The sequence below is a fragment of the Bombina bombina genome, chromosome 1 (genome assembly GCF_027579735.1).
Source record: "Bombina bombina isolate aBomBom1 chromosome 1, aBomBom1.pri, whole genome shotgun sequence".
Classification (NCBI taxonomy): domain Eukaryota; kingdom Metazoa; phylum Chordata; class Amphibia; order Anura; family Bombinatoridae; genus Bombina; species Bombina bombina.
In genome coordinates, this window is record NC_069499.1 from 594,987,830 (window position 1) to 595,002,456 (window position 14,627).

The following is a 14,627-nucleotide window of genomic DNA, read 5'->3' on the forward strand; positions in this document are numbered from 1 at the left end:
TATGCAATTCAACCCACCTGTATGCAAGTGTTTTGCTAGCCCATTTTCTTTTGCATTGTTATGAAAAAATAATAAAAAAAACATTTTACACACTGACCCAAATTTTGAGTGTCTAGGGTAGCAGAAACCTAAATACGCCACTGATGCTGCATTGTCATGATGGATTTTGCAATTTCTTAACTTCAATTAACATGCAGCACAGTAATCAATGCAGGAACTTATTTATATATTTTATGTCTTTCTTTAACTGTACATGGCATAATTAAGTAGGAGAGAAGATAAACAACTCTCAATACGTTTTTCAAAGGACTTGATCACAATCTTGTGCTTGCTTTTGGCCCATAACAATTTCTGAACTTCTGCCAGTATTGCCAATGTGTTTTTTTTCCAGTGATCACAATCCAAAAATGCTTCTGCTTCTAAGGACCCTTATATTAGTTGCCTGGTTCTGGGGTATATCAAGTCCTTTTAGATGTTGAATTCCGCAAGTAAAAATGGCCCCATAAATGTGTTGTTAAACAGAGTTGGAACAATAAATGCCATTGACTTGTAATAGCTACTCATAAAAAGGAAGCATTATGGAAGAACTACACAGTGTAAGCGCTAAATTCTGCTTACATTTTAGTGCTTGGTTTGTAACTTAAGCATTATTTTGTATGCAAATCTTTTGCAATGAGGTGTTTTAATCTCTGTCGCATATTTTAACAATCACTTTTATATCCCTTTAAGGCACGTGTTAACACTTGTATGCACCGTAATCTGTTTTACCTATCCGGCAGCTTCTTCACTCCAACAGGTGTAATGATGTAGCAGTTACATTTTATTGTTTATGGAATCAGTTTAGTGTGTTTGACATTCTGCGCTACAGAATTTTGTGGTACAATGCAAATAAATGGTGATAATAATAATAATTCAGCAGTGAACCAGGGAGACACTGAAACTTTTAGCTGGGTATAAATGGCCCACATATGGAGCTAATCTTTACCATCTGACGTGTTCTATAGTGTATTCTTTCTTATGAATAATTAAAATGTGTATTATGTACTGCACATTGTATTACTAGCATTTCATTTAATGGTTTTGGTCCAATGAACTTGTATTTGGGAAACAATACATACTACAGTCGAGTTACAGTAGCTACTAGATGTCCCTGATCTCACTTGTAGCTCCTCTGGTAGTCAGTTATTCTGATCTCCTGTTTTGTAAGCTGTTAAATCAACACCAAAGAGTTACCAAAACAAAACACTGACTGCATTGCTTGATTACTCATTCAGTGCCTGCTTGTAACATCTAATCCACATTGGTATATATCTATTCACTAATTTACCTTTAATTCTTTTTTTTCTGTCTATATAACTATTGTGTGTAATTAGGCACCGAGAAAAACACTGAACACATATTGACAGGAGGACAGTTTATTGAATGAAGGCATCATCTCATCTCTTACTGACCCTTCCTTTCATGTCAGTGATCCCATAAAGGATTATTTATTAATTAAGTTCTTGTTCTAGACCTTTTTCTATGATGATATCTGGTGAATTCCTGGGATCCTGCCTCGTCATATGTGTTTTAACCTTGGTCCTATATCTTACTGCAACCTCATTCTCAGCTGTAATCCTGTTCCTCCCGTGCCACAGGTTTTAGGTGCAGAACACCATGATATGCGAACTGCACATAGCACCACACAACTGTGACACAGACAACAGTACAGCCATATTGACCACAAACACGTGGCACTGCAGAGAGATTAGACTGCTGATATGTGGCACATTGTTACAATTTACCCATTAGTAGCAAAAGTAAAAGAACACAGTTTCAGAATTTTAAAGTATACTTCACTGTCCCCATGTATTTGTATATCTTCTGGCATATGTGTGTGCACATTTCTGTAGGTCCGTCTGTTAAAATTGTAGATTTTACAAATATAAAACTTTGTTTTATTAATCGGTGTGTTGGGGAATCTACCCCTACATATGTCTGTCTGTCTTGTTATTGCCCTCCCTATCTGCTCATCTATCTTTGGTGTCAATCACAATCATTTAGAATAATTTGTCAAAGTTTCACCATTAACATCTATGTGGATTTTTGCTGTTAAATCATTTAAAATGTTTATTCTAAAGGATTGGGTTCAACCCCTTTGTGTTTTTCATCTTGTATATCTGAATATATCACTCAGATTAATGTTTGTATATGTCTTCCTGTTCCTATGTTATCTTTGCAAGTTTATTTGTCCTAGTGTCCCATTACATAAATGTATAGCTAACAGTATCTTTATATTTGTTCCTTCATGTCTGTCATAACTAGGGTTGCCACCTTCCTTGGGGGAAAAAATAATAATGATAATTAGCATAATTATGTAAAATACCCTAAAAACTAAAACAGGTACTATTCTTTTAAAATTAAACTTTTCAAATGTATTTCTTTACCCTTAGAAAAAAGTTATACAATTACAGAGATTTTATTTTGTTTTTATTATCTGTATTAACCTTGAATTATTGGCTGGGTGGCAACTCTAGTCATCTATTGTCTTTGTGTGTGTCACTTCACATGTGTATATATACCCCTGCTATTATCCCATACTGTCACCCTGAGTTTCTAGCATACCCAGCGTATGAATCTGTCCATAAAAGCATTTTCAGTCAACTTGGAATAGTCTGTCTCTCTAAATATGGCCGCCCTTTCACCCAAGCTCAGCTGCCTCAAAACCTCAATATCAAGGTCTGACCCTACAGAGACTAATGTTGAAACCACATTATTCTTCCTCATGGCACTGACAGCCTCTTCCAGTCCAGCCTGGCCAGTCACTCCATCAGTGATAAAAACAAAGGATGGCTCAGCAAATTTCCGCACTCCACTTGTAGGGTTCTGTAAAATAGTATTGATAGCGTAGATGATGGCAGATCCAATGCTGGATGATGAGTCATAGTAAGTAAGACGCTCAAGTGCCTCACTAATCTCTGTTAGGTTATATGACAATGGGAAAGCCAGGGCATGCTCATCCTGCCCTCCATACTGTAACAGTGCTACTCGGGCATTAGAGGGGTCATCATCCCTCCTTGCAAGTGCCAACCTCTGGGCCACTTCCTCCACAAATGCTGCTGCATTCTTGAAGTTGCGCTCTCCAATTCGCTCAGAACCATCCAAGAGGAAAACAAGATCAACTGGACGCTGTGTGCACTGAGCAACTGCGAGCTCTGTGGACGAAAGGTGTATATATACTCTGTATACATCTTAGATATAATCTGTATATACTAGATACAATTTATTCCATTTACATTGCATCAATAAACCCTATACATACAAATTAAATAGGATAGATAGACAGACAGACAGACAGACAGACAGAAAGATAGACAAATAGATGAACAGACACAGAGCTAGAGGCAAGCGGACAAAGAGATAGATATCAATAAATATAGATACAGACTGACAGACAGAGTCTGTTTCTCAATCTACTGTACCACAATACCTGATCAAAAAGCTTAATAGAATATCAAAGTACGATGTGGTTTATTTACTTCACGTTTATAGCCAAAATTTTCAGAGACTAGCAGATTTCACAACTAGAGAAGCATATTGTCCTTATATACACACATGATATAGATTAACTCCATAGAAAAACATATTCATTGTTCAAACAAAAATACCTTGATCATACTAAAATGTTAGAATGAATGTTTTGGTCACATTAGGTTAAAAAACAACAGTGTTTCATAGGTCAAAAATTCAATAACACTCAAAAGGGCTCATAGAATACTGTATGACAATTAAGGCTTCAAATGTGTGTTGGCCGACCTAGACAAACTCAAAAGTTATAGAAAACCACTAAAAAATGTCTTGTGGCACTAGGATTGGACACTGTTTACATATAAGTGCCAATTTGATGTGTTTATTTGTCTACTAAAGTATATGTAGATAAAGGATGCACAAAGCTTTCTAACTAGAAGAGAGCTACTCTTCAGTTTGTCTGCACAAGGTGTCTCCACAAAACAAGACTGGAGTCACCAGATGATGATCTTTGATTATATCTATGACCTCTATTGCATTTTATTGGATTTTTGTTCTATATTATTGTGTCAGGAAAAAAAAGATTGAGGCAGGAAAATATGTGCGTGGTTGTGATGTGGAATAATGTAGACATTGAAGGGTGAGTGAGTAATCCTAAAATATAGGAATGTTATTTTGAAGAAAATAAAAAAAAATTGTGTATTAGTCATTATAATGTCTATGAGCAACTGCATGTTTCCAGTTATGTCAGTGGGTAGGGATATGTTAAAAAAAAATAATACTGTCACAATCAGTAAATACTTTTTCACATGACCACCAGTAAATATATTATTATTATAAATGTCAAAATTTTTTTCACAATAAGCGACTGGTCCTGCCATCTTCTTTTAAAAGATTCTCTTAGGTTTGCAAATGTATGGTTTGGTTTTACGGATGTGGAACATATATTATAGGATGGTCCTGTTAAACCAGTAACAAGGACATAGCTTTGAGGTTGTATAATATATTTGTCAGGAGATGCTAGCAAATCCCCTTTATTGGGTCTTCTCCTGTAATGTCTACATAAACTTTTTTAAAAGCATCAACAAATAGCTGCGTCCACTTCTCCCTCTCTTTGCCACTGGAAAACTTGGCTCTCTCAGCGGTATACACCATCATGGCAACTAGCTGGGAGTAGGTAGTGGGCGCATGACTCGCCTTCTGTGACTCAAGGTAGCCAGTAATCTGGGTGATGCTTTTAGGAAAGGAGATATCCACTCCCTCTTCACTGGTGTCGTAATTAACAACAGTTTCAGGGACAGGGCCCTTCCAACCTGAAAGTGAGTGCCAGAAGGATAGGGTGAGGGTGACTAATCAGAACACTCTGACAGGCTTCAGTGACCTTGAATGAATAGAATATTGTGTTTAGCAGGGTATAGGTGTGTGCCTTTTGGTTGGACCCCTCTGCCTCTTCATCATCATCTCATACACAACCATGTTTACTGGACACCAGCAGAGATATCCTACATTTTTGACTTGTATTTGCTTGATCAATAGATTTAAATGGATATTAAAGACTGGGAGACTATTACTCTAGTAGATCATTCCTAACTGGCTCTAAATGGCTTTATAAAAATGATAATAAAAACTAACAGGTTTTTATACCTTGTCAGACATAGGGTGCAACTTGGTAGTGTCTGTTACTTTATGGAGACTAAAACTTTACACCCATTTCATTAATTTTTTAACAGCTAATACAAATGTAATAAAAATACATTTGCCTATTATTCTTAGGCTAATCGTTGCTTTGAATACATATATCAAGCAACCAACTATGATCATTACCTTCAGAGGTATAGAGTAAATCAAACTAAGTCACACCTGTTTTAGAATTAGGGCCAATCCCTACACAGTTTAGTTAATAAATAGTGCTTGATTTGAAATAGTCGACAAAGACATTTTGCAATTAGTATATATAAATTATATAGATGAGTTTAAAATGGCCTTTATTCCTATAGTTATCTCCAGTGAAGATCATTAGCAGGTAAACCGTGTGTGCAAGTTATACCTTGCCTAAATTGACTAAAACAGTAATTATCTGTGTGTTCTCATACTAAAATGGAGAAAATGTACAGAGACATAAAGATTTCCTGCAGATGTGTACATAGGAAATATGACTGATGTGGCCAATATTCTGGGTTAAAATCATAATACATTTTAAATTATTATTGATATATTTAAATGAATAGGAAAGTCAAACTTAAACTTGCACAATTCAGGTAGAGCAGGTAATCTTTGTTGAAAAAGAATATGTATATATTCTAGAATACTTGGAGCTAGCTGGTGATTGATAGCTACACACATTTGTCTCACATCATTGACTAATCAAGCTAGCTCCCAGTAGGACATTGCTGTTCTGGAGCTGACTTTAACTATGTGTTTAATTCATTTGCTGGGGTTACTCTGTTTTATACAAGCAAAAGTGCAATAATAAAATGCTCAAACATATTAGAGCATTTTATTTTTGCTCTTTTATGTCCTTTAAAGTCATCTATGAACTCTAATATTGAACTGTCCTAAAGTTGAAACTCATACTTGTCTTTAAGCATTTATGATATATATTACAACATAAAAATATAATGAAGGTAAGCAAAACTGTTTTTTTACAGAAATTCTTATTTACATGCAAAATGCTTGAAATGTCTGGATTTCTATGCGCCTTTAATGTAAATAATACTGACAGTGTAATACAAAGAGATCCTGTATACATGTTTAACTACACTCCTTTAGTAATGATCACTTCATTTAGCAACAATAGGTAGACACTAGTTGAATTTAAAAGTGTATTCAAATTTAATTTCAGAATCTTTATTATAATATGCTTAGATGTGGGCTTAGATATGACTAAGCAGAACAGGTCCATGTTACTTAGCGGCAGAAAACCCTGGGCCCACTAAAAGCTCTAATTTGTTATTGTTTTGTTATTGTCTAATGAGATGGGTGCCTCCACATGCCTCTGGCAAGCAGAAGTAATGTTGGGCCATTTTCTTAGGGGAAAATTGACAACAGTGTATCATCCTCACTTTGCTCATTTGGAATAAATGATTTTTAGGAGGGCAATCTATTTGGCTGTAAGGAAAAGAGTTATCGTTGCTCTGTTTGCCACTGCTTTGATTATTCACTGGTTTACATATGATAAAGCTGAAAGGGGTAATCACAGCTGTAAATGTGGCTGAGTGAAAGGAATTATTAGTGCTCTATAGATGGGTAACTGGTAATGGCTAATCAATCTATGTGTATCTGGTTGGGTGCTAAATAAATAACTGCTCACTGGTGTGGTGTAGGGGGGGTTCTTATGCGTGTTGGAGCTGGAGGTCATAAATGGGACCCTTAGCTGCTAGGGGGTCACTTTTCAATAAAGGTGTTTAAAACTGCATGCTCTATCTGAATCATGAAAGTTTAATTTTTACTTATCGGCCTTTTAAATAGCTTCTAGAAGATGTTTATCTTGTCTCATTCACAATGTGCAGTAATGGCAGGATGTAAATGGTTTACTACTCTGATCTAAGGATTGACTATTTAGCATCTTTCAGGTAAAGCAAGCTGCAGTATACTCTAAGGCAATGGACAAAGAACACTCTTTAGAGGTAATTTACAAAATAACCAGGCAAAATTAATATTGTTTTTTTTCTCCTTACTTTGCTTAAAGGGATATTTAACTACTGTGCACAGCTATAAAAGAATAGTAACTACTAACTATGTTATTGCATTTCATCCTGTTCCTGCAGCTCTTTATAAATCAGTTCTCCTGTAAAGCTGCCAGATACTGAAGCGCCGCCTCTTTGTACTTGGTACTATGACAGAAGCAGTGCACTCTCACAGATCAGTGATATTGTCCACTTTTTTTACAGCTGTATAATGGTAGTGTAAGGTAGTAAGGTCTCCTGAAACAAAATTAAGGGCCTGTGCCACCTATTGGTAGTAAAAATCCCTGTCTGTGTGTGTTATGGCAACTTTGTTGCAGAGTGAGGGGTGAGCTTTTTTTTACCAGATATAAGGCTAGGTAAAGAAGGATCCGGCCTCTTCTTCCTGGGATTTTCAACAAGGAAAGTTCCGCCCATGGCACAACGATCTCCTTCAATGAGGTGACGTTTGCACCTTTTAACCAATAGCTGTGCATGTCAACTGACAGGTTTCTGTATGCACGCACGTTCAGAGGCACCTCATTGGTAGAAGATTGTTGTGCCATGGGCAGTCAGAGCCACACAAATTAGCGCTGTGCAACAGCACAGAAACAATGAGTTTAGCACTCTTTTGTACACTTTTGATCAATGAAACTCCCCTTGATTTTTAGTGATGGTAAATCCTAGCGTTTGTTAAACGTTTGGATTTACCATCACTTTAAGCTATTAAAACAGGAGAAAGGATTTGAAAAGAGCTGCAGGAACAGGATGAAATGCAATAACATAGTGAGTAGCAATAATTTTAGGGTAGTTGTGTCCAGCAGTTTAATGCCTACACTTATTAACCCCTAATCTGCCGAGCGGACCTGAGCGCTACTATAATAAAGTTATTAACCCCTAATCCGCCTCACTAACCCTATCATAAATAGTATTAACCCCTAATCTGCCCTCCCTAACATCGCCGACACCTACCTTCAATTATTAACCCCTAATCTGCCGAGCGGACCTCACCGCTATTCTAATAAATGTATTAACCCCTAAAGCTAAGTCTAACCCTAACACTAACACCCCCTTAGTTAAATATAATTTTAATCTAACGAAATTAATTAACTCTTATTAAATAAATTATTCCTATTTAAAGCTAAATACTTACCTGTAAAATAAATCCTAATATAGCTACAATATAAATTATAATTATATTATAGCTATTTTAGGATTAATATTTATTTTACAGGCAACTTTGTAATTATTTTAACCAGGTACAATAGCTATTAAATAGTTAAGAACTATTTAATAGTTACCTAGTTAAAATAATAACAAATTTACCTGTAAAATAAATCCTAACCTAAGATATAATTAAACCTAACACTACCCTATCAATAAATTAATTAAATAAACTACCTACAATTACCTACAATTAACCTAACACTACACTATCAATAAATTAATTAAACACAATTCCTACAAATAAATACAATTAAATAAACTAGCTAAAGTACAAAAAATAAAAAAGAACTAAGTTACAAAAAATAAAAAAATATTTACAAACATAAGAAAAATATTACAACAATTTTAAACTAATTACACCTACTCTAAGCCCCCTAATAAAATAACAAAGCCCCCCAAAATAAAGAATTCCCTACCCTATTCTAAATTAAAAAAGTTACAAGCTCTTTTACCTTACCAGCCCTGAACAGGGCCCTTTGCGGGGCATGCCCCAAGAATTTCAGCTCTTTTGCCTGTAAAAAAAAACATACCATACCCCCCCCCCAACATTACAACCCACCACCCACATACCCCTAATCTAACCCAAACCCCCCTTAAAGAAACCTAACACTAAGCCCCTGAAGATCTTCCTACCTTGTCTTCACCATCCAGGTATCACCGATCCGTCCTGGCTCCAACATCTTCATCCAACCCAAGCGGGGGTTGGCGATCCATCATCCGGTGGCTGAAGAGGTACAGAAGAGGCTCCAAAGTCTTCCTCCTATCCGGCAAGAAGAGGACATCCGGACCGGCAAACATCTTCTCCAAGCGGCATCTTCGATCTTCTTCCATCCGGTGCGGAGCGGGTCCATCTTGAAGCAGGCGACGCGGATCCATCCTCTTCTTCCGTTGTCTCCCGACGAATGACGGTTCCTTTAAGGGACGTCATCCAAGATGGCGTCCCTCGAATTCCGATTGGTTGATAGGATTCTATCAGCCAATCGGAATTAAGGTAGGAATTTTCTGATTGGCTGATGGAATCAGCCAATCAGAATCAAGTTCAATCCGATTGGCTGATCCAATCAGCCAATCAGATTGAGCTCGCATTCTATTGGCTGATCGGAACAGCCAATAGAATGCGAGCTCAATCTGATTGGCTGATTGGATCAGCCAATCGGATTGAACTTGATTCTGATTGGCTGATTCCATCAGCCAATCAGAAAATTCCTACCTTAATTCCGATTGGCTGATAGAATCCTATCAGCCAATCGGAATTCGAGGGACGCCATCTTGGATGACATCCCTTAAAGGAACCGTCATTCGTCGGGAGACAACGGAAGAAGAGGATGGATCCGCGTCGCCTGCTTCAAGATGGACCCGCTCCGCACCGGATGGAAGAAGATCGAAGATGCCGCTTGGAGAAGATGTTTGCCGGTCCGGATGTCCTCTTCTTGCCGGATAGGAGGAAGACTTTGGAGCCTCTTCTGGACCTCTTCAGCCACCGGATGATGGATCGCCAACCCCCGCTTGGGTTGGATGAAGATGTTGGAGCCAGGACGGATCGGTGATACCTGGATGGTGAAGACAAGGTAGGAAGATCTTCAGGGGCTTAGTGTTAGGTTTCTTTAAGGGGGGTTTGGGTTAGATTAGGGGTATGTGGGTGGTGGGTTGTAATGTTGGGGGGGGGGGGGTATGGTATGTTTTTTTTTTACAGGCAAAATAGCTGAAATTCTTGGGGCATGCCCCGCAAAGGGCCCTGTTCAGGGCTGGTAAGGTAAAAGAGCTTGTAACTTTTTTAATTTAGAATAGGGTAGGGAATTTTTTATTTTGGGGGGCTTTGTTATTTTATTAGGGGGCTTAGAGTAGGTGTAATTAGTTTAAAATTGTTGTAATATTTTTCTTATGTTTGTAAATATTTTTTTATTTTTTGTAACTTAGTTCTTTTTTATTTTTTGTACTTTAGCTAGTTTATTTAATTGTATTTATTTGTAGGAATTGTGTTTAATTAATTTATTGATAGTGTAGTGTTAGGTTAATTGTAGGTAATTGTAGGTAGTTTATTTAATTAATTTATTGATAGGGTAGTGTTAGGTTTAATTATATCTTAGGTTAGGATTTATTTTACAGGTAAATTTGTTATTATTTTAACTAGGTAACTATTAAATAGTTCTTAACTATTTAATAGCTATTGTACCTGGTTAAAATAATTACAAAGTTGCCTGTAAAATAAATATTAATCCTAAAATAGCTATAATATAATTATAATTTATATTGTAGCTATATTAGGATTTATTTTACAGGTAAGTATTTATCTTTAAATAGGAATAAGTTATTTAATAAGAGTTAATTTATTTCGTTAGATGTAAATTATATTTAAGTTAGGGGGGTGTTAGTGTTAGGGTTAGACTTAGCTTTAGGGGTTAATCCATTTATTATAGTAGCGATGAGCTCCGGTCGTCAGATTAGGGGTTAATAATTGAAGGTAGGTGTCGGCGATGTTAGGGAGGGCAGAGTAGGGGTTAATACTATTTATGATCGAGTTAGTGAGGCGGGTTAGGGGTTAATAACTTTATTATAGTAGCGGTGCGGTCCGCTCGGCAGATTAGGGGTTAATAAGTGTAGGCAGGTGTCGGCGACGTTGAGGGGGGCAGATTAGGGGTTAATAAATATAATATAGGGGTCGGCGGTGTTAGGGGCAGCAGATTAGGGGTACATAGGGATAACGTAGGTGGCGGCGCTTTGCGGTCGGAAGATTAGGGGTTAATTATTTTAAGTAGCTGGCGGCGACGTTGTGGGGGGCAGGTTAGGGGTTAATAAATATAATATAGGGGTCGGCGGGGTTAGGGGCAGCAGATTAGGGGTACATAAGTATAACGTAGGTGGCGGTCGGCAGATTAGGGGTTAAAAAAATTTAATCGAGTTGCGGCGATGTGGGGGGAGCTCGGTTTAGGGGTACATAGGTAGTTTATGGGTGTTAGTGTACTTTAGGGTACAGTAGTTAAGAGCTTTATGAACCGGCGTTAGCCCAGAAAGCTCTTAACTCCTGCTATTTTCAGGCGGCTGGAGTTTTGTCGTTAGAGCTCTAACGCTCACTTCAGAAACGACTCTAAATACCGGCGTTAGAAAGATCCCATTGAAAAGATAGGATACGCAAATGGCGTAGGGGGATCTGCGGTATGGAAAAGTCGCGGCTGAAAAGTGAGCGTTAGACCCTTTAATCACTGACTCCAAATACCAGCGGGCGGCCAAAACCAGCGTTAGGAGCCTCTAACGCTGGTTTTGACGGCTACCGCCGAACTCCAAATCTAGGCCTTAGTGTTCCAAAAGGATAGGTAGGGACACTGCAAGGTGTTTCAGTGGCCTGTTTAATATATGTCACCCCCTAAGATTTGAATTTCCTCCTTCAGACGTTGCAAAACTTATGTTATGCTTTACAACTTACCTTTTATAGTTCAGTAATCTATACACTATTTTTGAATAGGTATTGGAGAGTCTGGATAAATAGGTTTAGTACACTTCTAGGGAATCTAGGAAGCTGTTTGTGTTGCTCTGTATATATGTGATATATCTGTCCCTGCTGCCTCTAAACTTCTTTTACTCACATCCTCCTTCGGTTTCTCACAATCCACCCTATTCCCTACCCACCGTGATGGACACTCCATCAACCTGGTATTTTCTTACTTCTGTTCTATATCTGACCTCACCTGTCGCCCATTTCCCATTTCAGACCATCACCTGGTAACCTATAATATTAATGCAACAGCTAAACCCACTTCTCCATCCCGCCCCCGCACCTGTAAAAATCTACATGCTGTGGATCCGCTCCAATTTTCAAAAATCATTCAAGATCTCCTCCCTCACACTTCCACTATAACCTGCCCTGATCTCGCAACAGTCCACTATAACAAAACTCTCTCCTCTGCACTAGACAAACTTGCCCCTCCCCAACGGCACAAAACATCACGCTGTCAGTTGCAGCCCGGGCACTCTCAGAAAACACGCTATTTGCAAAAATGCTCCCGTACTGCTGAGCGTGTCTGGAGGAAAACTCACTCTGAACCTGATTTTATACACTATGAGGCCTATTTATCAATCGGTCAACCACAAATACGCTGGAATTCCGCAGCATAATTGTGGAGAGTCTGATTTCCCTTATTTATCAAAGCCTACAGACCGGCAAAAGTTGGAATTTATGACGTAACATACAATCTCCTAACACCATAACATGTACCCCGAGTGTAAACACCCCTAATCTTTTGCCCCCTACAACGCCGCCACCTACATTATACTTATTAACCCCTAATCTGCAGCCCGCCACCGCCGCCACCTACATTATACTTATTAACCCCTAATCTGCCACCCGACACCTTCGCCACCTACATTATACTTAGTAACCCCTAATCTGCTGATCCAATCAGCCAATGGAATGCAAACTCAATCCTATTGGCTGATTGGATTTAATTTACTTTAATTTAGTTTATGGCGATGTGGGGGGCTGGAGGTTTAGGGCTAAATAGGTTTAGTAAGTGGTACTGTTGTGGGAGGCCAGGGGTTTAGGGGTTAATAACATAATGTAGGTGGTGGCGGTGTAGGGGGCAGAAGATTAGGGATTAATAACATAATGTAGGTGGCGGCAGTGTAGGGGCGGAAGATTAGAGGTTAATAACATAATGTAGGTGGCAGTGGGCTCCGGGAGCAGTGGGATAGGGGTTAATAACATTATTTAGTTGTGTTGGGGTCCAAGAGCAGCGGGATAGGGGTTAATACATATATTAGAGTTGCGGTGGGCTCCAGGAGCGGCGGGATAGGGTTTAATACCTTTATTAAAGTTGCGGCGGGATCGGGGAGCGGCGGGATAGGGGTTAAACATTTTAGTATAGTGGCAGTGTTTAGTGACAGTATATAAATAAAGCTGGGAAAAAGCCGAATAGCAGCGAGATTGATGACTGTTAGTTAACAACAGTCCGCTGCTCTTCACCCCGTACTTGGTGCGTGGCTTTTTGACAACTTTCTTTATAAATATGGAGAGCATATTCAGGTCCGCGGCCACAATGTTAGGCGATGTCAGGCGAGCGTATTGGTGCCATCGAATGCAAGTTGACAGCTTGATAAGTAGGCCTCTATAAGTTTATTCTTCGCTCATACACTTCTGCCCTTCACTTAGCAAAGCTAACCTACTTCTCTTCTCTGATATTTACACTTTCCTCAAACCCTAAACGACTCTTCTCCACCTTTAACTCTCTCCTCTACCCACCTGCTCCACCCCCCTCGTCTGTCTTTAGTGCTCAAGACCTGGCAGACTACTTTTTAACAAAACACGTACTATCGAAGCAACATCCCAACACTAACCTGCAATATTCCAACAACAGGCCCAGTTACTCCCTCTGCCACCTGCATCTTCCATCCAGCCACTGAGAATGAAGTTTCTTCCTTATTATCTTCCTCACGCCTCACTACCTGCCCGCTCGACCCTATCCCTTCCCATCTAATACCCTCCCTATCTTTCACCCTCACTCCTGCACTTACCCACATCTTCAACCTATCTCTCTCTACCGGCTCATTCCCATCTTCTTTCAAACATGCAAAAGTCACTCCCATACTCAAAAAACCCTCCCTCTACCCTAATTCTCCTGAAAGCTACCGCCCCATATCACTGCTTCCACTAACATCAAAACTCCTTGAAAAACTAGTTTACAATCGCCTAACCCACTTCCTGTCCGCCAACTCCTTGCTTGACCCCCTGCAATCCGGATTCCGCCCAAACATTCAACTGAGACTGCCCTTCCCAAGGTTACAAACGATCTTCTCTCTGCTAAAAATATTGACCACTACTCTATACTCATCTTATACTCATCTTACTTGACCTCTCAGCTGCCTTTGACACAGTTGACCACCCCCTCCTCCTCCAGACCCTTAGCTCTTTTGGCCCCTGTGACCCTGCTCTTTCCTGGATTCACTCCTATCTTTCTCACAGATATTTTTCTGTGTCATTTGCCGGTGACTCCTCCTCTCCAATGCCTCTGTCTGTTGGAGTACCTCAAGGATCTGTTCTGGGTCCTCTACTCTTCTCCATTTATACTTCTTCGCTGGGTAAACTTATCAACAGTTATGGCTTCAAATATCACCTCTATGCTGATGACACCCAGATCTACCTCTCCACCCCTGCTCTCTCTCCCTCTGTCCTTTCTCATGTTAGCGACTGCTTATCTGGTATTTCTTCCTGGATGGCCTCTCACCACCTAAAGATTACCA

The 14,627-nt window shown here is 39.1% G+C and overlaps 1 protein-coding gene across 2 annotated transcripts in view; it reads right to left on the reverse strand.

The window, feature by feature from the left end:
- Positions 1 to 1,399: 1,399 nt before the first annotated feature.
- Positions 1,400 to 14,627, reverse strand: part of COL6A2 (collagen type VI alpha 2 chain) — a 63,620-nt gene continuing 50,392 nt past the window's right edge. Inside the window, exon 28 of one of the 2 annotated variants that reach the window (XM_053698899.1) lies at positions 1,400 to 3,194. In XM_053698899.1, the coding sequence (XP_053554874.1) occupies positions 2,596 to 3,194 (599 nt within the window). In that variant the 3' untranslated portion in view covers positions 1,400 to 2,595. Of the gene's footprint in view, positions 3,195 to 3,493; positions 4,821 to 14,627 lie in introns of those variants that run through there. The other variant, XM_053698900.1, reaches the window with a different exon arrangement.